This window comes from Aquarana catesbeiana, linkage group LG02 (assembly GCF_042186555.1).
Source record: "Aquarana catesbeiana isolate 2022-GZ linkage group LG02, ASM4218655v1, whole genome shotgun sequence".
Classification (NCBI taxonomy): Eukaryota; Metazoa; Chordata; class Amphibia; order Anura; family Ranidae; genus Aquarana; species Aquarana catesbeiana.
The window spans coordinates 309,375,458-309,395,122 of NC_133325.1; the positions used below are offsets into that span (position 1 = coordinate 309,375,458).

General features: G+C 41.4%; 1 protein-coding gene across 11 annotated transcripts in view; it reads right to left on the minus strand.

Moving 5' to 3' along the window:
• INPP4A (inositol polyphosphate-4-phosphatase type I A) overlaps window positions 1-19,665 on the minus strand; it is a 192,851-nt gene that overhangs the window by 41,552 nt on the left and 131,634 nt on the right. For 5 of the 11 annotated variants that reach the window (XM_073614658.1, XM_073614664.1, XM_073614654.1 and 2 more), the window contains 7 exons: window positions 18,900-19,030; window positions 14,806-14,910; window positions 13,071-13,179; window positions 11,654-11,671; window positions 9,409-9,592; window positions 7,464-7,682; window positions 5,079-5,325 (listed from right to left, as the gene is read on the minus strand). In XM_073614658.1, coding sequence (XP_073470759.1) covers window positions 5,079-5,325; window positions 7,464-7,682; window positions 9,409-9,592; window positions 11,654-11,671; window positions 13,071-13,179; window positions 14,806-14,910; window positions 18,900-19,030 — 1,013 coding nt within the window. The remainder of the gene's footprint in view (window positions 1-5,078; window positions 5,326-7,463; window positions 7,683-9,408; window positions 9,593-11,653; window positions 11,672-13,070; window positions 13,180-14,805; window positions 14,911-18,899; window positions 19,031-19,665) is intronic. The other 6 variants (XM_073614661.1, XM_073614660.1, XM_073614663.1 and 3 more) reach the window with 3 other exon arrangements.

The following is a 19,665-nucleotide window of genomic DNA, read 5'->3' on the forward strand; positions in this document are numbered from 1 at the left end:
AGTCGTTTCTTAGCACTGCACATTTTTTACCTCCTCGATGCTCTGCAAGGTCAGTGCTCCACACAGTGATGGCCAAATGGGCCTTATGGCTGAAGCCATGGTCAGCTGATGTTGCCTCAAAACAAAACTGGTGTAAAATACCATTTGATGGCAAAGCCTTGTTTGGGAGAGAAATTGGATAAGGCCATCTCTTGTGTCACAGGTGGAAAATCAGGCCAGTTGCCCCAAGACAGGTGACACAGGTGCACCAGGGCATTTGCTCCCAGATTTCAACACTTCAAAAACAAGGACCACAGGCAGTCCAGACAGGGGAAAGGCTTTAGACATAATTGGACAAGCACACAGTTCACATTCCTCAAGACTCGTAGACAGGGACCCTTGCCAAACCCACAAGATCCTCAAAATCCTTTTGACGGCAGGCCAACCCAGGCTATCCCAGTGGGTGCCAGACTCAAGGACTTCTCCAAAATCTGGGACCAAAAAAGCAGAGAAATCCCCTCAAAAAGCGGAAGCTCTACATCAGTTTCTTCTCTCCCTGCAGGAACAACAAGCATTGGTGCCGGTGCCTCCATCCGAGAGTTTTTCAGGTTTCTAACTCTACCCTGTTTTTGGTTTCCAAGGAAAACTAAGGTTAGAGACCTGTGATAGACCTAAAAAGACTAAATCACTACATATTTCTAGAAAGGTTCAACATGAAGTCGCTACAATTACCTGTGTAATCCAAACGGGGGGACTGGATGCTGTCGATAGATCTGCAGGATGCCTACTTGCACATACTATACTCCCACCACTTCAGAAATATCTGAGGTTTGCGGTGGGGCAGGTACACCTTCAATTTCAGAGCCTCCCGTTCGGCCTCTGTACGTTGCCCAGAGACTTCACGAAGGCCTTAATCGCTATTATAGCCCCCCTAAGAGAATTAGGTCTCAGAGTATATCACTGCTTGAATGATTTTCTCCTACTGGTGAATGATCTAGTCCAGTTAGTGGAACACAAGAGCATTTTGATGTCAACACTAGCAGAATTCGGCTGGAAGATAAACCAGAAGTCACCTTTCTCAGAATCAGGAGATGGTTTATCTACGCATTATTCAATACAATGAATGGAACGGTATCCCTCCCGCCTCAGAAGGTGATATGCATCATTCGAAAGATGAAGAAAGTGAGTGTGAGGTCCTGCGTAACAGCTTCGAATTGCCTGATAGGACTGATGTCATCATGTATCCCAATGGTCCCTTGGGCCCATTGGCACCTGAGACAATTTTAGTTGGAATTTTTGAGACTTTGGAACAGACACCATCTATCCCAACCCATACACCTGACAAGTCTAATGCTCAGGAGTCTACATTGGTGGATGAAGAAACACACGCTTATGAAATTGCGTTCATTAGGGCATATCAACTGAATCACAATTACCATAGACGCCAGTGCAGCAGGCTGGGGGGCACACTGCAACCAGATTTAAGTCCAGGGAAGATGGTCCTTCCGCACAACAGGCCTGGTATCAAACATCCTGGAAATCCGGGCAGCCTACCTTGCGTTACTAGACCTAAAATTAGAGATTACGGGGAAACCAGTACTACTTTGGATGGACAACAAGGCTGCGGTATCATACATACACCAACAAGGGGGGACACACAGCAACTCCTTATTGAGGGAGGTGGAAACCCATTATTCTGTGGGCAGAAAGGAATCTGAGACATCTAAGAGCAGTCTATCTTCCCATCGTCTAAACTCAAGAGCCAACTGTCTATCTCGCAGGTTCATGGATGCCAACGAATGGTCTCTGCACCCAGAGATTTTCAATTGGATTGTATACTAGTGGGGTCAACCAAGCTGGACCTATTCGCAACAGCGATTAATACCAAGCTGTCAAGATTTATCTCGAGGCTCCCTCACCCTCAGGTGGAGGCGATAGATGCTCTCTCAGCCCCCAGACATGCGGTCTGGCTTATGCCTTCCCTCCCCGGCCTCTTATCCCAAAATTTCTGATGAGACTTATGTTAGAGACCATAACGGTAATAACAATCCTGCCATACTGGCCGAGACACCCTTGGCTTCCCATGTCAATGTACCCGAGTATCTAGTCTCCAGTCAAAATTCCAATAATACCTTTTCTTCTGTCACAGGGATGTCACACCCATCCAGATCCCCACAGGTTGAATCTTGGGTGCTCCACCAAAGTTATTTCAACCCTGCTCAGAGCAAGAAAGCCATCAACAGACAGTATGTATGACAGGTGTGGAACAAATTCAGGGCTTTCGCGATTGGCAGAAGCTTCAATCCATCCTCCTCTCAAATTTTTTGCAGGCAGGCCTAGACTTAGGTCTAGGGCTAAGTACACCAAAGATACAGGTAGCGGCAACTTCAGCAGCAACCAGTTAGAGACGGAATCCAATTCTTTAAAGCCGTCAAAAAGATCCGCCCACCAACTAAACAAAATTTTCCCACCTGGTACCTTTTAATCATCCTAGAATCTTTAGCCAACCAACCATTTGCCCCTTCAGAGTCAGTGTCACTGTGGAATCTAACTTTAAAAAACGGACTTTTCAAATAGCCATAGCATCTGGCAGAAGAGTTTCAGAGCAGATCATAATGATATCATCTTCTATCCCGACAGAGTGGAACTCAGAACGGTATGAGGATTTATTCCCAAAGTCACATCTTCCTTAAGTATGTCAGAACCTTGGGCACTTCCAATGTTTTCAGAGCAGGTCTCAGGTTCACTTCACGAGCTGGATATCGCCTCCACTTTGAGATACTATCTGCAAGCCACGGCGTCCTTCAGGGATTCATCTAGGCCAGGGGTCTCAAACAGGCGGCCCTCCAGCTGTTGTGAAACTACAAGTCCCATAAGGCATTGCAAGGCTGACAGTTACAAGCATGACTCCCACAGGCAGAGGCATGATGGGACTTGTAGTTTCGCAACAGCTGGAGGGCCGCCAGTTTGAGATCCCTGATCTAAGGCTGTTTATATTTCCCTGGGGCAAGAACAAAGGCAAGGAGGCAACAGCAAGAACAATTGCCTCATGGATTGTAAAACACATGGAGAAGGTGTACAGGGCAAAGGGACTGGAACCCCCTTCGGCTGTTAGGGCGCACTCCACCAGATCAGTTTCTGCCTCTTGGGCGGAAAGAGCCAATGTGTCAATTGAAACCATATGTAGGGCAGCGACTTGGTTGTTCCAACATACGTTTCTAAAACATTACAGGGTGGATCCAGGAGCTCTCTTATCGGTGGAGTTTGGCAGACAGGCTATAAAATCAGCCTTTGCTGCTTCTTCTAAACAATAACCTTTTCAAATAAACATCTTTCTAAGCATCATCCCACCCGTCTCAGCTAGTTATTTGTCACAGGTATGCTGCCATGGAGGCCCTAGGAAAACAGAAAATTGGACCATACTTACCGTAATTTTCTTTTCCTGGTGCCTATCCATGGCAGCATACAATCCCACCCTCGGTATTCTATATTACGGAGAATGCTGGGGTTGTGCTAAATATTTCTTTTATGATATTCACTAGTCCTGAGGGAGGAGCTAAGGCAGAGCTTGTTACAGGTATGCTGCCATGGATAGGCACCAGCAAAAGAAAATTACGGTAAGTATGGTACAATTTTCAGTTTTTTTTTTTTATTTTGGATAGAGTAAGGAAGGGTTATAACCCTCAGTTGTTTTTTTGCCATCTGTGTCCCATTGAGAAAATTACCTTTCACTTCCTGTTCCATAGCCAAAACAGGAAGCAAGATAAAATCCATGCAAATTAAGGGAATTCCTTGGGCCTCCCAAGTCACCAGAACTAGTGAACTAGTGTCCCCATTGGAAGATTTCCCCTCTATTAATTTTCTAGGGAGAACCCAAAATTTGAGATTTTCTTTTACTTTCACTTTCAAGGATAATGGTAAACAGGACAAATAGAGAGGGTGGCAGAGGCAGCATACAAACTGACAGGTGTTCTAATCATTCTCCACTCCATCCAAAAAAGGTTTTGCCTTTAGTTTTACTTTAATTTAAAATTGAAACACCAACTGATTAACAGAAAACATTTAAAAAAAAAAGTGTCAAGTAAAGCAATCTCCATCTACACTAATGCATTTTTGTAAGTACTAATCAACAACACTCTAATAGAAATATGTTAAAAGGACTATGAAACGTCTAGTAAGGAAAACCCAGAGCACATACACACATACATACACAGTAAGAGTTAAGTGACAGAAAAGTGATTACGGTAATCATTTATAAGGGAAGCAAATGAGAGAATAGATCAGATGTCAAAGTTAAAGAAAAAAAAATCTTGATAAGGTTAACCAATACCAGATCTTGCTATGTTATTAAAGACACAATTATGGATATTGAATGGCTGCACTTCCTTTAAATCACAGAAAGCAAACATGCATCCTATCAAAACTACATGGACACACTGTTAATCCTACCTGCAATTCATGTCATATATTAGAATAACCATAACCACATAACACACTATAGAAAATGTCAGACTGCCTGTTATGATTCTATGTTATGAAAGATGAGTAAGCACATCAGTATATTTCAAGGAGAGTAAACATCCTCCTTTGCAGTAGGGCTGGCCCCGCTCTGTAAGAGTTAAACACTTGTTTATGGCTAGGGGTTTGCAATAAGCACTTCTATGCACTTGATCCTCCTCTCCCCCAGGTTTCCTTCACAATGTAAGATCATCCCCTACAGCCTCTTCTCCCCTATGCTCTGATAGTTGCAGGCCTCTGACCTGATCAAGTCCAATGCAGAGCCCATAGCTCTGCACTGGGCATTAGGACGCCAAGGGACAGTCCACTGCTTAAGCATAGGGGAGTAGAGGAAAGCACCAGCTGCTGAGAGAGAGTGAAGGATTGGGTAAGTAAAAACTTATTTTTCCAGTCCCCTAAGACCCAAATGAGCATTTAACCCTAGCAGTGTGTAGGCAAGGTATAATGTTTGCCAAATAGCATGAGTTATCAGCCTAATGCTTTAAGACAAAAGCACAATGAGCTGGTAAGCATTTCTGCTATTTAAAGGTTAGTGCAGAAGAAGCAGAGATGCTGAGAAGTGATGTCACAGTCATACGCACTTGAAAACCGGGAGGGATGGCATGCAGGACATGAAGATGATGTGGATGACAACACAGCCCCATCATCAGAGGCCTCTGGGTTTATCCAATACGCTCTCCTTGGATTACCTTTCTTGCTAGTGCAGCTAATCTCACACTGAAAAACATCATCACAGCTGTCACTTTGTAGGCGCTCCTTCTGCAGAAGCTTGTCAATCCGCTGAATAATGCATTCAAGGCTTTTCTCCACATTCGACCAGACTTTATCCTGAAACAATCAATTGCAGAAATAATTCACACTTTCAGGAATGACGTTTAGTGAGTGCCTTCTTTATACTGAGCTCAGATAAAGTGATGGCAAGAGTTATAACCTTGGGGAGAGATACTGAAACATAGGCTCCACTCAAATGGTTCTAGAGACAAATATAATAGATTAAAGTCATTTATCTATGTTTTGTCATGTTTTGTGAACAATTAGCAATTTCAGGACAGAAAGAAATCTGCCATTTTGCCTGTTTTTGGATAGAGTAGGAAAGGGATAAAATCCCTGCTTTTTTTTTGTAATTTTGCTGTCACAGTTCAGAAAATTTTTGTTTACTTCCTGTTCCAGAGACACAACAGGAAGTGAGAGGAAATCCTTCCAAATGTTTTCTCCCTTGGACAGTTTTCAGAGGGCAGCTTCTAGAGCACGTTTCAATAAACCTGATCATTGGTCTCCCTACCAACCTCTATGGGGCAAATCCCTTCCTTCCTTCCTTTCCCTTAGGCCTGGTTCACACCTATGCATTTTTTAGTGCATTTTCAGTTTTGCAGAAACACACTACAGTCCATTTAACATGGTTTCCTATGGATGTAGTTCACATCTGTCCATTTTATGGAAAGGTCCAGGGAATTTTTTCTGGTTTTTGGTTCCATAGATTTCAATGGATCAAAAATGTGTATTGAAAAATGCAAAATGCACCTGGGGTATGCAAACTGCAACCTGCATAGGTGTGAATCAGGCCTTAAAATGCTCCCTGACCCACAGGCCTGGGCCAGATTTGGCATCTGGAAGGGGACCGGTCAGCCAAATTTAGACTAACCCGCTGGATGTGTTTCAGATATTTCCAACTACAGCACGCTGTATGTTCTCAATTTTCAGACCCTCCCATGCTTGAAACTGACCCGATTGAGGATTTTCTGGCACACGAGTCCTTGATTAAACCCCTACGTACACTTTATTTGGCTTTCCTCAGTACAGCGTCACCCAAGATGGATAGGTTTGGAAACAATGGCATACTGATATCCCTGCACTAGATAGGAAAGCCTGGGAAGAATGTTTTGAAGATAGCTCTAAGCTGATGATAGCCTCCAGAGATAAACTAATTCAGGCAAAATACCTACATAGAGTATATTTACACCACAGAGGTTGCACAGAATCTATCCACAAAGGTCCAATATTCTAGATGCTCTAGAAGCCATAGGGCAGAAGGTACTTAATGCTCTGGACATGTCCTCGGGTGGCACAGATTTGGACAGCAGTTTTTGATCTTATCAATACCCGTTTACAGCTGTCTCTCCCCTGTAACGCTGAACTGGCACTGCTGGGCATCCATGACGATGAGCAAAGACCCAGATGAACCAAGCTGTTGCTATATTTGTTATACTACTCAAAGAAGGAAATACTCTTTAAGTGGGCTTCCCCCTCGCCTCCCACAATATCTTCTTGGGAATCAATTGTAAATGGGGTTTTGCCAATGTACAAATTGACTTATATTAATAGGAACTACCCCCGGAAGTATAAAAGAAATCTGGCAGCCATGGTTAGATGGTTAATTGTTCTATCTCTAAGGAGATGGATTTCCTCTTACTTTCCTTCATGCTGGCGATTGTTGAATATATGCTCTCCCTTAATATTAGGCACTGCATTGACATGTTTTGTTAAGCTAACAACTCCTCCTTTTCTTTGGAAAGTATAACCCTGCATACCTGTTTATGTATCGCTTATGTTTTTTAATGCAGAGCAATTCTGTTTGTTAAAAAAGAGTTTTCAGAGGACCAGGTGTCCCCATTGTAAAATTCCCCTCATCTCCCATTTGGATGACAACTTCAACATTTTTCAACTCCAATCCTTTTCTGTCCTAGTGTCAGTGGCTACCAGGACAACAGGGACACAGACATCAATAAAAACCCTAGTGTCTTCGTCCTAGCTAAGCCAAAGTGCTGGCTGAGGCTCCACTTTACTTGTCCAAAAAAGATGAATATTGGGCATCTATTTTTGCTGGTATCTTCAAGTCAGTGGTGTAAACACTCTGAAAGTTATTCATTGCTGATTGTCCTGTTCAACTATCAATCTTTGTTTCTAGAAACACAATTTTTCTTTACAGCTACCAATACCAAATATAAGGCAATAGGGGGCATGTATACCCATTCTTCCTCATGCCAGTCCACCTGGAGTGATGACCTGCTGCTCCGCCCCGTCCATCGTGCCACTAGAGTATCCTGGTCATTCCTCAGCATAACTTGATCTGCCTCAGCTGAAGTAGGAGAAGCTTTGGAAGCGATGTAGTCAGGCCTAGCAGCATTGAGTCCTTGTATTGCACTGGCTAATAGTTTGCAATCACACACCTTGACCAGCTGCCTTGTCTGAAAAGAAAAAAGATAGAGCTATAAGAACACAGAAAAACAAAATGTCAGTATATCCATTTCTACTGAAACATGATGTCATTCTCATTAAAGTGGTTCTAATGGCAGAAGGCTTTTCTACCTTAATGCATTAATGTAAAAACCCTCTGTGTGCAGCAGCCCCTCTAATACTTACCTGAACCTCCAGCCATGTGCAAGAGGGCCTCGGCTCTCCAGGGACTCTCCCTCCTCATTGAATGAGACAGAAGCAGGAGCCATTGGCTCCCAGTGCTGTCAATCACAGCCAGTGAACCAATGATGAGGTGGGGGGGGGGGCGGGGTTGTACCACCTCTAAAGGCCAGCTCCGTGTAGTTAAAAAAATTATAAAATATGTGCCGCTCTGCCCCTCCAATTCCAGCTGATCCAGAATACAGTATATTGCTCATTTTAAAAAAGAGAGATGATCCAACTTCGTGGGCCCACACACCATTTCTGGCAATTGGTCCTATAAAGCCTCTTTTTTTGCCATTCTCAGACTGGTTGTGTTACTATCCCTATTGCTGACAATTGATTGTGTTTAAAAGGTTGACTATTTATGAAATCGAAAAAAAAGAGTGCAGTGTAAAAAGAACAATCACAATTCCATAATAAGTAAAAGTCTATAAGTCCAATTAGGTGAACCACAAGGCCCGGACAGCGATGGCAAAGAGCTTCACCGTGATGAAATGGATCCAGAAACACAAATATTGTGCGACAGTCCTGCCACCTTTGAGATAATTGCTTCGCTCACCTCTAAAAATGGACTCTGAACTAACAGGAAGTCAGCAGCGCGTGTTCCCTTTAAGACAGGAAAACAAATCCAGAACTCCAGACAATCCCCCAGTCACATATAAAGAAATAAGAAGATCTAAGTGCTCTCCATTAAAATATCAAGGCTTTATTTAAATAGTGAGTTCCTACTCACATAAAAACAAATACAGGCACATAGGAATTTGTCAGACCCCGCTGACGAAGTTCTATTAAACGTAACGTGTGGGGGGGGGAGCTACGCTCGGATGACATCACCTACTGCCATCCTGTTAGACGGAGGATACACAGGGTGGAGGTACTGTCACGCAATATTTGTGTTTCTGGATCCATTTAATCACAGTGAAGCTCTTTGCTATCGCTGTCTGGGCCTTGTGGTTCACTTAAAGTCAGTGAGCCAATGAGGAGAGAGAAGGGACAGGGCCTAGCCGGGGCTCCCTGTCTGAATGGACACACAGAGCTGCGGCTTGGCTTGGGTGCCCCATAGCAAGCTGCTTGCTGTGCGGGCACTCGTCAGGAAGGAGGGGCCAGGAGAGCCAAAGAGGGACCCGAGAAAAGGAGGATCCAGGCTGCTCTATGCAAAACCACTGTACAGATCAGGTAAGTATGACAGGTTTGTTATTTTTAAGAACAAAAAAATGAGACTGTTCAATCTCTTTAAATGTATACCAGGTAATAGTCTGACTAATATGACATATGGTTTAGTGTCTATTCCAATAAAGCAATTCAGAAATCCTATTTTTTTTTTTTAATTTATGACAGTGATGGAGAGTGGGGGGTTGCGAAAGGAGTAAAGATAGATAGATAGATAGATAGATAGATAGATAGATAGAAGGGGTGGGCTCCACTTCGAGTTCCATGAAATATTATCTGGCTACCTGGAGAAAGGGGATGGAGAGCCAGTTTATAACATAACTACATTTGTAAGGAGGTACACACCTTATCTGCTAAAATCGTCAGCGTACGCTCAATGCCACTGGCTGATCTGTCTTTGGCTGCCCTGGAAAGCCTTTCTGCATAATAACTGACTTGTGTCTTCAGAGTATTGATATGAGCAATGATCTCCTTGGCTCGGATAATGTCCTGTGGTATGTAAACAATAGACTGGGGGCACGCCGAAGTACTGCAAGAAAAAATAAGTCAATATAATAAAATCCTTTATTAATCATGGAACAGGTAACTCATGTATTCACACACGTGAAACACTCATGAAAGGACAAAGTGGATGCATCAAGGCAGGCTTGTTATACACAGATCACATTGAGTGGATGAATATCATGCTCCTGGTAGATGGGCTTCACATGGCACAGACATCCCGGTTTTGATACCCACTAAGGTTGGAAGATGTAATAATGAAAACACCAGCAGAATGTTAAAAGTCAAACTTACCTGGGTTAAAATGTTGCTAGGCAGCAACAGTGTTAATGTCCTTAAAGTTCCTATAGGTTACCTATGATCCATACCCCTTCCTGGCACTAAGCCTCACCCCTGTCATTTAACTTCTAAATGTGAGAGCCTATATTGCCCACGAAAGTCCTAGCATCTGACAAGGTGGGGCATAACATTAGAAGGGTCTGGAATTGATCTAAACTTGGGAAGAAGTTAAGACCCCATTTACAGCTTAAGCCTAGGATCTAAGACTCTACAAGAACACAGCAATCAGTTTGAAAACTAACACAGGTACTGTCAGGCACTGGTCAGGTTCACTTTAAATGAACACCCGAGAAAATGCTTAGTCATATTTAGGAAAATATAAAAGTAAATATCTGGTGAAGTTTATTTTAAATGCTAAATCTGTCTCCCAATTTGTTGCAGTAATAATAACTATACACACACAAAGTAATGTATAGATTTTGACCTGCAATAAGAATGCTGATTTTCGGTATTTAACATAATTATGGCACAGCCCCTTTAATCATCTTTTCATCATAAGACTCAGCTTACTTTCAATGAAAACCAAAATGAAGAGCTGATCCAGACATATCGGCAGCTGCAATTCTAACCTCTCTTGTAAACGCCTGGCCAGTGTGGTTACCCCATTACCAAACCGAGATCCAATGGCAATTTTGGCATGTGCCCTTATATAATTTTTTTCATCATGGGTTCAGATTTGAGACAGTTAAACTTTGAAAAGAGTCAGTCACTTTTCCCATTCCTGGCAGAGACAGGTTCCTTCAATTGGGCCTCCCTCCCACCCACCTTCCCTGCACTCCATTCAGTTCTTCTGTTGGAGCCCTTGAAAATATCTGGTATATTGTATATGACCAAATTTGTCCCCCTTCCCCCACCACTGTCAGCTGCAACATGTGGAGAAGGTGGGTTGATGCCTGTCTGAATTCGTCTATATGTACCATGCAGGCCCAAATAACTCATTGCGTTTTCACTGAATAAATTGTTGCTTTTCTAAAATACCACTGGAGTCTTGATGTGGCCAGCCTAGATACAGTGGTGTCTAACAAAGTTCTTCTGTAACATACATGAATACTATCACACAAGGAGGATGGAGCAACAATAGGTCTGGATAATATGGATGGACTGCACCATTCTTTAATGCATCCATACAAAAACCAAAGTGATATTCCAGCACTCCTACAACTGATTTATAAGTAAATTAATGCGTTCAGCAGTATTTAGTAATTTTTTTTTACAAGGACATTTCGGGTATATTCACACCAGATGCTCTGGGACTGCATTGGACGGTTGTTCCAGTGCAGTTGCACCGCATGGACAAGGCAAAATGCCTATTCTCCTATGTGCCAGGTTCACACTACTGCGTTGCGGTGGTGTGCTGAGAAAAAGAAAAGTAAAATACCGCTGACAAAATTTGAGATAAATTGCACAAATCTCGTGGTTGCAAATTTTCAATAACCTTTAATAGAACAGGATAACAACTAAATATTGGCATGACAGAAACATGCGTTAAAGTAAAAACAAGCCTCCTAGAAGAACACAATAAAAGCATACACAATTTTGCTTCTACATTTAGCTGCGACGTGAAGCGGTGCCAAAATTTGGAGCTCCGTCCATGCTAAAATAGGCAACAGACCTACAAACCGGTGTCTAAATGAAAGATGCAAAAAAACAGTAATGACGACCCATACTCCACCAAATTAAATCACAAGAAACTAGTATTACAAAAAGCATGAACACATATGATTTAATGGATACTGCAAAACCAACTCACCAACTTTCCTCAAAACTGCTATAAGGAACCAAGAAACAAAATGCAAAATTAGAGAACTAATTTAAAAAGTTAATTAGCAAAATACTGTCACCAAGTCCTTGCTTATTTTTTTTTTAAAGCATGTAAAGATATGCATAATTTAACGAAAAGAAAATTGAATATGTGTATTAGAGTGATTTAAAAGAAACATGTATTTATTGTAACATGGAGGGGTACCCATCTCCCAGTACCTATTTAAAAGAAAACAAAAAGTTACAGGACCTCTGTGCCAGTGTTAGTTACACTACATGAGGGACTGTAGTTTTAGAAATACACTATAGTGGTCTCTCAGTAAAACTCTGTATTTATAGTCATAGAGCAGTACTAGATTTCACCACTGGCAGGACAAATCTGTGTTCACTGTTTTTTTTTTCCCAATAAAACCCATAAGTTGCGGGAAGTGATAACCCCTTCAAGTTACTATATCAAGATATACTGGAGACATTTCCAATTTTCCAGAAAATCCCCTCAAAGCGTCTCAATGCCAAGCAAAGGCAGCAACTGAGAGTGTTAGTATAATAGCAAAAAATGGATTTTCAAGCAATAATTAACAGCATGTAATATGAGTTAATCTGTAGTCCCCGGTAGCTGGGCAGTGTGATTATAGGAAGCAAAACCATATATATTCAACTTTGTGGTTGTATATGACATTGAAACTGAGCAGTATCAGTATTTGTTGACCTTCTGAACTCAACTGGATTTCAGAAAAGGAATTCTAATCTGCACCTTTGCTGTCAGAAACATGGGTGTCAACGCCTAGTTTCTATGTCTTGCGTACTGGACATACATTTGTTACCTTTCTTAACTCATAACTGGTTCTTTGATAAGGACTTTCCATCTGCATGTTTCTTAGAAGCAATAAAGTCTCCACTGAGTGCCTAGTTTTTATGCCCTGTGTACCGGATCCTACATACTGAACTGAAAATGTCCCTATATATTACCCCATGTTGTCCAAACTGTTTCATGCTGAATGATTAACTTGAAATCTACTGTGTACTGCTTAATGAGAAAACCCTTAAGTCACCATAGATAGATGGATCTCCTAGATTATTAGAGGTTGACCATATCATTACCTTTAAATTGTATATAAAACCTAAGGGCATGTGTCAAAGGGCTTTAGTTTAACACACGAGTTGTGTTAATGGCAAATGGCAGAAAAACAAAGGAAAAGGGCCTAAAGAAAATGCAGCCACAATATCCAAGGACTTGTAAACTGCAATAGAGAATACATTTTTGTTCTCGAGTTTGGATACGCTTAAAGCAAGCTCTAAATCTAAAAGTCTTTGCTGAAATAAAAACGTGAATATAAAGTATACGTACAACACAAATAGTATTTCTAATAATAAAAGTAGCAAAGATAATACAAGATTCAACTTACTTTTTTTTTGCTTCTTCAAACTTGTGCAAAATCTTCCGTAACCCACCAGATTTGAATCCTTGACAATGGGCAGCTGGCGCTCCTATTGTCACTATATCGTAGTTTTGATCTGCAGATTATAATGATAAAGGACCTTTCTTATTAACATAGGTTTACTACAAATATAAAAACACAGTAAGAAGCTAAAGAGGCTTTTGTATTACCAAATCCCTTAGGGCTCATTTACACCACATTACCTGTGGGGGAATCTTCACTGCCAGCCCCCATCTAGCTTCAATCAGCCACAACAATTGTGGCTGCTTGAATAACTGAACAGTGCCTGCATATGATAGGATTCAGTCAATGTTCGGGCAATAATTTTCCACCTGGCTCAATTGATTTTTACATAGAATTTTGTCGAGCTGGGTGCTGCTGACAGGGCCAATCACAGCTTGAATTTCAGCTGATTTAGCAGGAATCAGATCAAATGTCAGCTTTGTATAACTATCAAGTTAACAAGAAGAACCAACACTTTAGTAGCAAAATGACAAAGCCATGCAAACCATTCCCTTATGCCTCATAAGGCAACACCACTTCTAGCACTGCTAGCGCACAGCATAGTAAAGCATCTAATTAAATAGTGAACCTATTCCAAACTGCATACAGTTGTTTCAGGCTAGTTGGCCATCAACAATGCAGTGTAAGGAAATCATGTCTCCTACTGAATAGGAGATTGGAAGCCAACGTGAAAGTATAACCACACAGATAATGGTAAGGTGGGTTTAAAGCATGGGAGCCCAACCTGTAGCCCTACAGCTGTTGCGGAACTACAAGTTCCATCATGCCTTTGCCTTTCGGAGTCATGCTTTTAACTATCAGCCTTGCAATGCCTCATGGGACTTGTAGTTTCGCAACAGCTGATGGGCCACAGGTTGAGCACCCATGGTTTAAAGTGTATATAACACCTAAATCTATTTTTAGTATGTTTAGTATTATGCCCCACATAAGCTAATCTTTAACCTTTAACCTAACCTTTGTAAATCTTTTGCAAAGTTTCCTACCTGGAGATCATGCTAATAGCAGCCCTTCCTGCTGCAAGCTGGCAATACTAAGCAGCTGCCTCCTAACTGGAAGCAGGGTTGTCCCTCCTTCAGCTGGCACTGGGCTGCCTATCAGGTCTGCCAACAGCCAAAGGCGTATGATGACAGGGTAAAAACAATGCTGCAAATTGATAGGCTGTGGCTTAGCGTTGTCAGCCTACAACCGGAAGTGCTGCTACTGGCAGGATCTCAAGGGTAGAAAGGTGGCTACAAATCAAGAAAATATATATAGGGTTAACATATTTTGATAGACCCAAAAAGTCCCATCCAGAGTTCTGGATGCACCGTTTGCCCATAGATCATTTTTTTATGGCTCAACCCACCTTCCTAAAATGAGCAATAGACCCCTTGTTTTTTTCATTGTGATGGAAGTGATGACAGGTAAATACCCTCTGCTTCAAAAACTCCAGACCAAATATTTAAAGAGGGAACGTTCAATCTTGTACTTGCAGTTAGATGAAGGAACACTTTAAACAAGTGCAATAGATCTGGCGAGGCAACTCCCGCACAACAATGCTTCCGTCACTTGACAGTAGCTCAAACCATAGTAAAACAAAGGCGTGCCAGACCAAAAATGAATGAAAAAATAACCAACTTTAGTTGTCTTTTAGCGACAGAGTCAGTAATACCCCAATTATTTTTAATATATGTCATACCTGATGTAGATTCATCTTGAACCCTCATCCTTTGAATGTGTAAATTGGTAGGGACAAATTCTAATTTCTTATCTGCCTTTAAGCTGCTTGCTTTAAAAGAAACACCTAAAAAATAAAAAACACAAACAAGATTGGCTAATAAATTCCATGTACTGAGGCCCCTAATACATAACTACATACAAGTTGTGAAAGTTTCAGGATATTGAACTCCCATTTAATGTGACTTCCAGAATTCTAGATTGCTTCTTTTGTGGACAATAGTAAGCATACATTATATCCACGGTGTGCCATTAGTGAAAACAGTACTGTACTTCCAAACATTTTCAGGGTGGTATGTAAATTACTTGCAGGCTCCCCCTCCCTCTTCCACTGTCATGCAACTCTTACTGACCATACATCAATAATATAAAAAGTATAAAAACAGGACTATAAATCATCAATCCCTAAAAAATAAACAGTGAACAGCAATTCTTTTGTGTAACACAATCACAAACAATAAATTAAAGAGAAATAAGAACCGCGCTAAATAAATGTAAAGTTCATAAATGAATCCATACGGATTAAATTCATCTGTGTAAAGTTGTCCACAAGCCATGCGATAATGAATCACTCTCTAAATGACAATATCTATCATTCACCACCAGCTGTAGAAACTGCTTACCAGCTCCTGTAGACCCCCCATTACAGGGGGTCGGTGTACACCCGTGGCTTAAAACCCAGCCGGGGCCTTTCTCATCTCAGCAAGTTGGATAGTAGTTAGGCACTAAAAAGAGATCAAAGGCTCCACATAGTATAAAATCCTCGTGCTTCCCACAGCTTGCCATGTGCAAGGGAAGGACTTAAGTACCAAGCGTGGAGCCTTTGATCTCTTTTCGGTGCCTAACTATTCTCCAACTTGCTGAGTGATAATTGGAAGTGTGGAGAAACCCTGAGATGAGGAGAAAGGCCCCGGCTGGGTTTTAAGCCGCAGGCATACACCAACCACCTATAATAGGGGGTCTACAGGAGCTGGTAAGAAGTTTTCACAGCTGGTGGTGGATTCACTGCGGTTTTTGGTGATGGATGATGGACATTGTCATTTAGAGATTGATTCATTATCGCATGGCTTGTGGAAAACTTTACACAGATGAGTTTAATCCATATGGATTAATTTATGAACTTTACATTTATTATTTAGCGCGATTCTTATTTTTCTTTTATACATCAATAATAGCCATACAACCTGCAGGCTGAACAGTCCATAGGACCTGCCGCCATCTTTCTGCACCCCAGTTCCTATGTTTTCATGCATATTTGAGTTGCTTACACTTGTTTCTATGTCCTATACTCTAAAACATAGAAACTGGGGTGCAGAAAAATGGCAGCAGGTGCTCTAGACTGATGAGTCAAAATTTGAAATATTTGGCTGCAGTTTGTTCGTGAAGGGCTGTAGAGTGGTACAATAATGAGTGTCTGCAGGCAACAATGAAGCATGGTGGAGGTTCCTTGCAGGTTTGGGGCTGCATTTCTGCAAATAGAGTTGGAGATTTGGTCAGGATGAATGGTGTCCTCAATGCTAAGAAATACAGGCAGATACTTATTCATCATGCCATACCATCAAGGAAGCGTGTAATTGGCTCCAAATGTATTCTGCAGCAGCGCAATGATTCCAAACATGCAGCCAATGTCATTAAGAACAATCTTCAGCATAAAGTAGAACAAGGATTCCTGGAAGTGATGGTGTGGCCCCCATAGAGCCCTGATCTCAACGTCATCAAGTCTGTCTAGTATTATACGAAGAGACAGAAGGATTTGAGGCAGCCTACATCCACAGAAGATCTGTGGTTAGTTCTCCAACATGTTTGGAACAACCTACCTGCAGAGTTCTTTCAAAAACTGTATGCAAGTGTATCTAAAAGAATTGGTGCTGTTTTCAAAGGAAAGGGTGGTCACACCAAATACTGATTTGATTTGTATTTCTCTTCTGTTTATTTTTATCAATTAACAAAATGGAAAATAAATGTGTGGTAGTAGCATGAATGCACAAAATACCAGAAATAAAATGTACAGAATGAAAAAAAAAAAGAAAAAATACAGGACACACCTTTCACATACCGTTGAAAGATTTTTAGAAACTATAAAATAAAAAAACAAGGAGTGCGTCAAGTATCCCCTTTGCACATAGCTCTCCCAGGTGATAGAAGTGGTTGGGATGATTTAAAGGAATATTCCCAGAGACCAGTATTGTTTGTTTTACCAAGTAGACATGACTATATCGTTTGTAAGTAGACACTTGTAGGAGGCCTACAGCTGGTCACCATAGGCACAGATAATGACTCAGTTACACTACAAATATGACAGCATACTAGTTCTGAAAATACAATGACCAGTGTGCACAGGCATTCACCAAATCATTTAGGTGTGTGTGCACACTCATCCTGGAGCAAAAGGAAAAGATGAATGTGGCTCCCTTAGACCAAAGCTAAATGCTCAAAGTACACAATACGTAAATGAAAATGAACATTAAAAGTCCATAAAAACTGAAAGTCTATAAAAAAAGTCCATGTAGTCAACCAGGACACAAAGATCACACTTTGATAGTGTATGCAGTCTCTCCTCTAAATGGAATCTGGGATGGCTTCGCCACACAAGAAAAAACACAAAAAAAGGAAAAGCAGAGAGAGTACTACCATCAGAGTGTAATATTTAATAAAATCAACGAAAGTGAAAAAGTATTACATTCACATAAAAAAAAAAAAAATAGCATCTACAGAGCCTATGATATGACAGCAAGCGCCTCTATTTGGATGTAATGTTAGATGCTTAAACCAGGAAGATAGCCAAAAGGAACCCTCACAATGAATAGCAGGAATTGTATGTAATCCAGGTAGCAGCTGCTTTGGACCGCAAGGAAGCAACTTCGGCTGATCAGGGGACACAATGACGCCATCGGGTGTTGTACAGTGGGCGTGGCATTGGGGTTTTAGGGTGGAGGCCCCTTTCTCAAGCCTGCCAAACTGTGGGAAGGAGCCTGTTTGGTATGGGAGCAGAGGACCGGCCATACTCCCCATGATACTACAAGCCCCAGTAGACATCAAAGAGAAAATGGTAGCTGTAGTATCCCCAAAGAGACATGCCCCAAAAAACACAAAATGTGCCATTGAAAATATATACATAAACCCAAATATAAATTTACTGCATTGATCTCTAATTCTTCATTAAAGCCTGAAGGGGACAATAAATTGAGTTTATAAATCTGATATATCTCCCTTTCATAGAGTTTCTTATAGCACTCAGCCTTGGGCAGGCCACACACGATTAATTTTCTTTTGTTCAACCAGCTAGTTCCACACATTCAAGATGGATAGGGGAATCCCTCCTGCGATGCTATTGTTTTTTGACGGAGGGAGGCTTCCCTGCCATCAGAATACATTCATCAGCACCGTCGGCTACAGAGGGTGTCACTGATCAAGTAAACATTTTCCAACAGGCTGGTGGCACAGAAGTCGATTGAGATCTAAATTTGGCCGGTCCCTGCTGAACCAGCCAAGTTTTGATTCATCTATAGCCAACTTTAGTAATATTGTTCAGGATGGCCTCTATAACCCAAACTGAGTTCTTCTGCACTGTGGGCTTGTTTCTCTTTGAAAAGGCGAGGTACACTATGCTTCACATCCTTGTAGCTCTGTAGAAAAGCTTTTATCCTCTTTTTATATGTGAATGCAATACTTTTCCCTATTATTGGTGTTAATACTACTCTCAGACAGCGGTGCTCTCGTTCCCCTTCTTTTTTTAATTTGGTTTAAACAAAACAAACGGTGTCTGTGTGAAAAGCCATTTCAAATCAGTTTTATTTCAGCGAATATATTTGATAAAAAAAAGAAAATACATTTTATGTGACATAATGTAATGGCCACGCCTACTAAATCCAGAAGGAGATCACCCATTATTCTGTATAGAAAACACACTGATTGTGAATACATCCAAAAGGGCTGCCCAGTGAATTTTCTTTAATAGGTTTCATCTTAGTACCGATCTTTCAGTGGAAAGTTACAAAAACCCTTCAAGTGTTGTATGTATGTAATATAAATGAGGTCAAAGTTCAGCCAGCTTACCTTTGTACTGATGGAGATTTGTCATATTCTCTTGGTATGTCAAAATGATGGTCTGATATTGCGTTACAATTTGTCTGCGAAGATTCTCCCAGCATGGTGACAGCTCCCCCAGCTCTTCAAGCTCACAAACTCTATACAGTACAAGAAATAACACATTCTCAATTGTTTAAGCTTACTTTTTTTTTAAATCCACACAAGGGATGGTACTAATACTAAACAGGGACTGTCCACTGAGCTGGTGGCTGATCTTTTCAGTCCTCTGCCACCTATGGCCCTCAACCCCTGCCCCATAACACTGCAGTGGTCTTCTAGTTGGAAAGAAGAAAGAAATGGCTGCACATCCAGAACTTCCGATTGCCTTTTATTTTGTTTCACAAAGATAACACCAAAGACACCAAACAGTGATCACGTAGACGCGTTTCACACATAGATCTTGTGCTTAATGATTAAGCACAAGATCTATGTGTGAAACGCGTCTACATGACCACCGTTTGGTGTCTTTGCCTTTTATTTTGTTTCTTAAGGATAACACCAATTGGAAGTTCTGAAAGTGCAGCCATTTCTTTCTTCTTTCCAAGTTTCCCACGGAGGCGGGCCGGGGCTAGCACTCTGCAAGATACTCCAATCAGCCTTATCTTTATACACCTGGAGCAGCAGTTCTTTCTCTTGTATACTAGTGGTCTTCTAGTACCGTGGAGATAAATATGAGCCAATGGACCTGTCATAGGCACTCTTCAAGAGTGCCAACTATGCCTGTCCTTTCTGT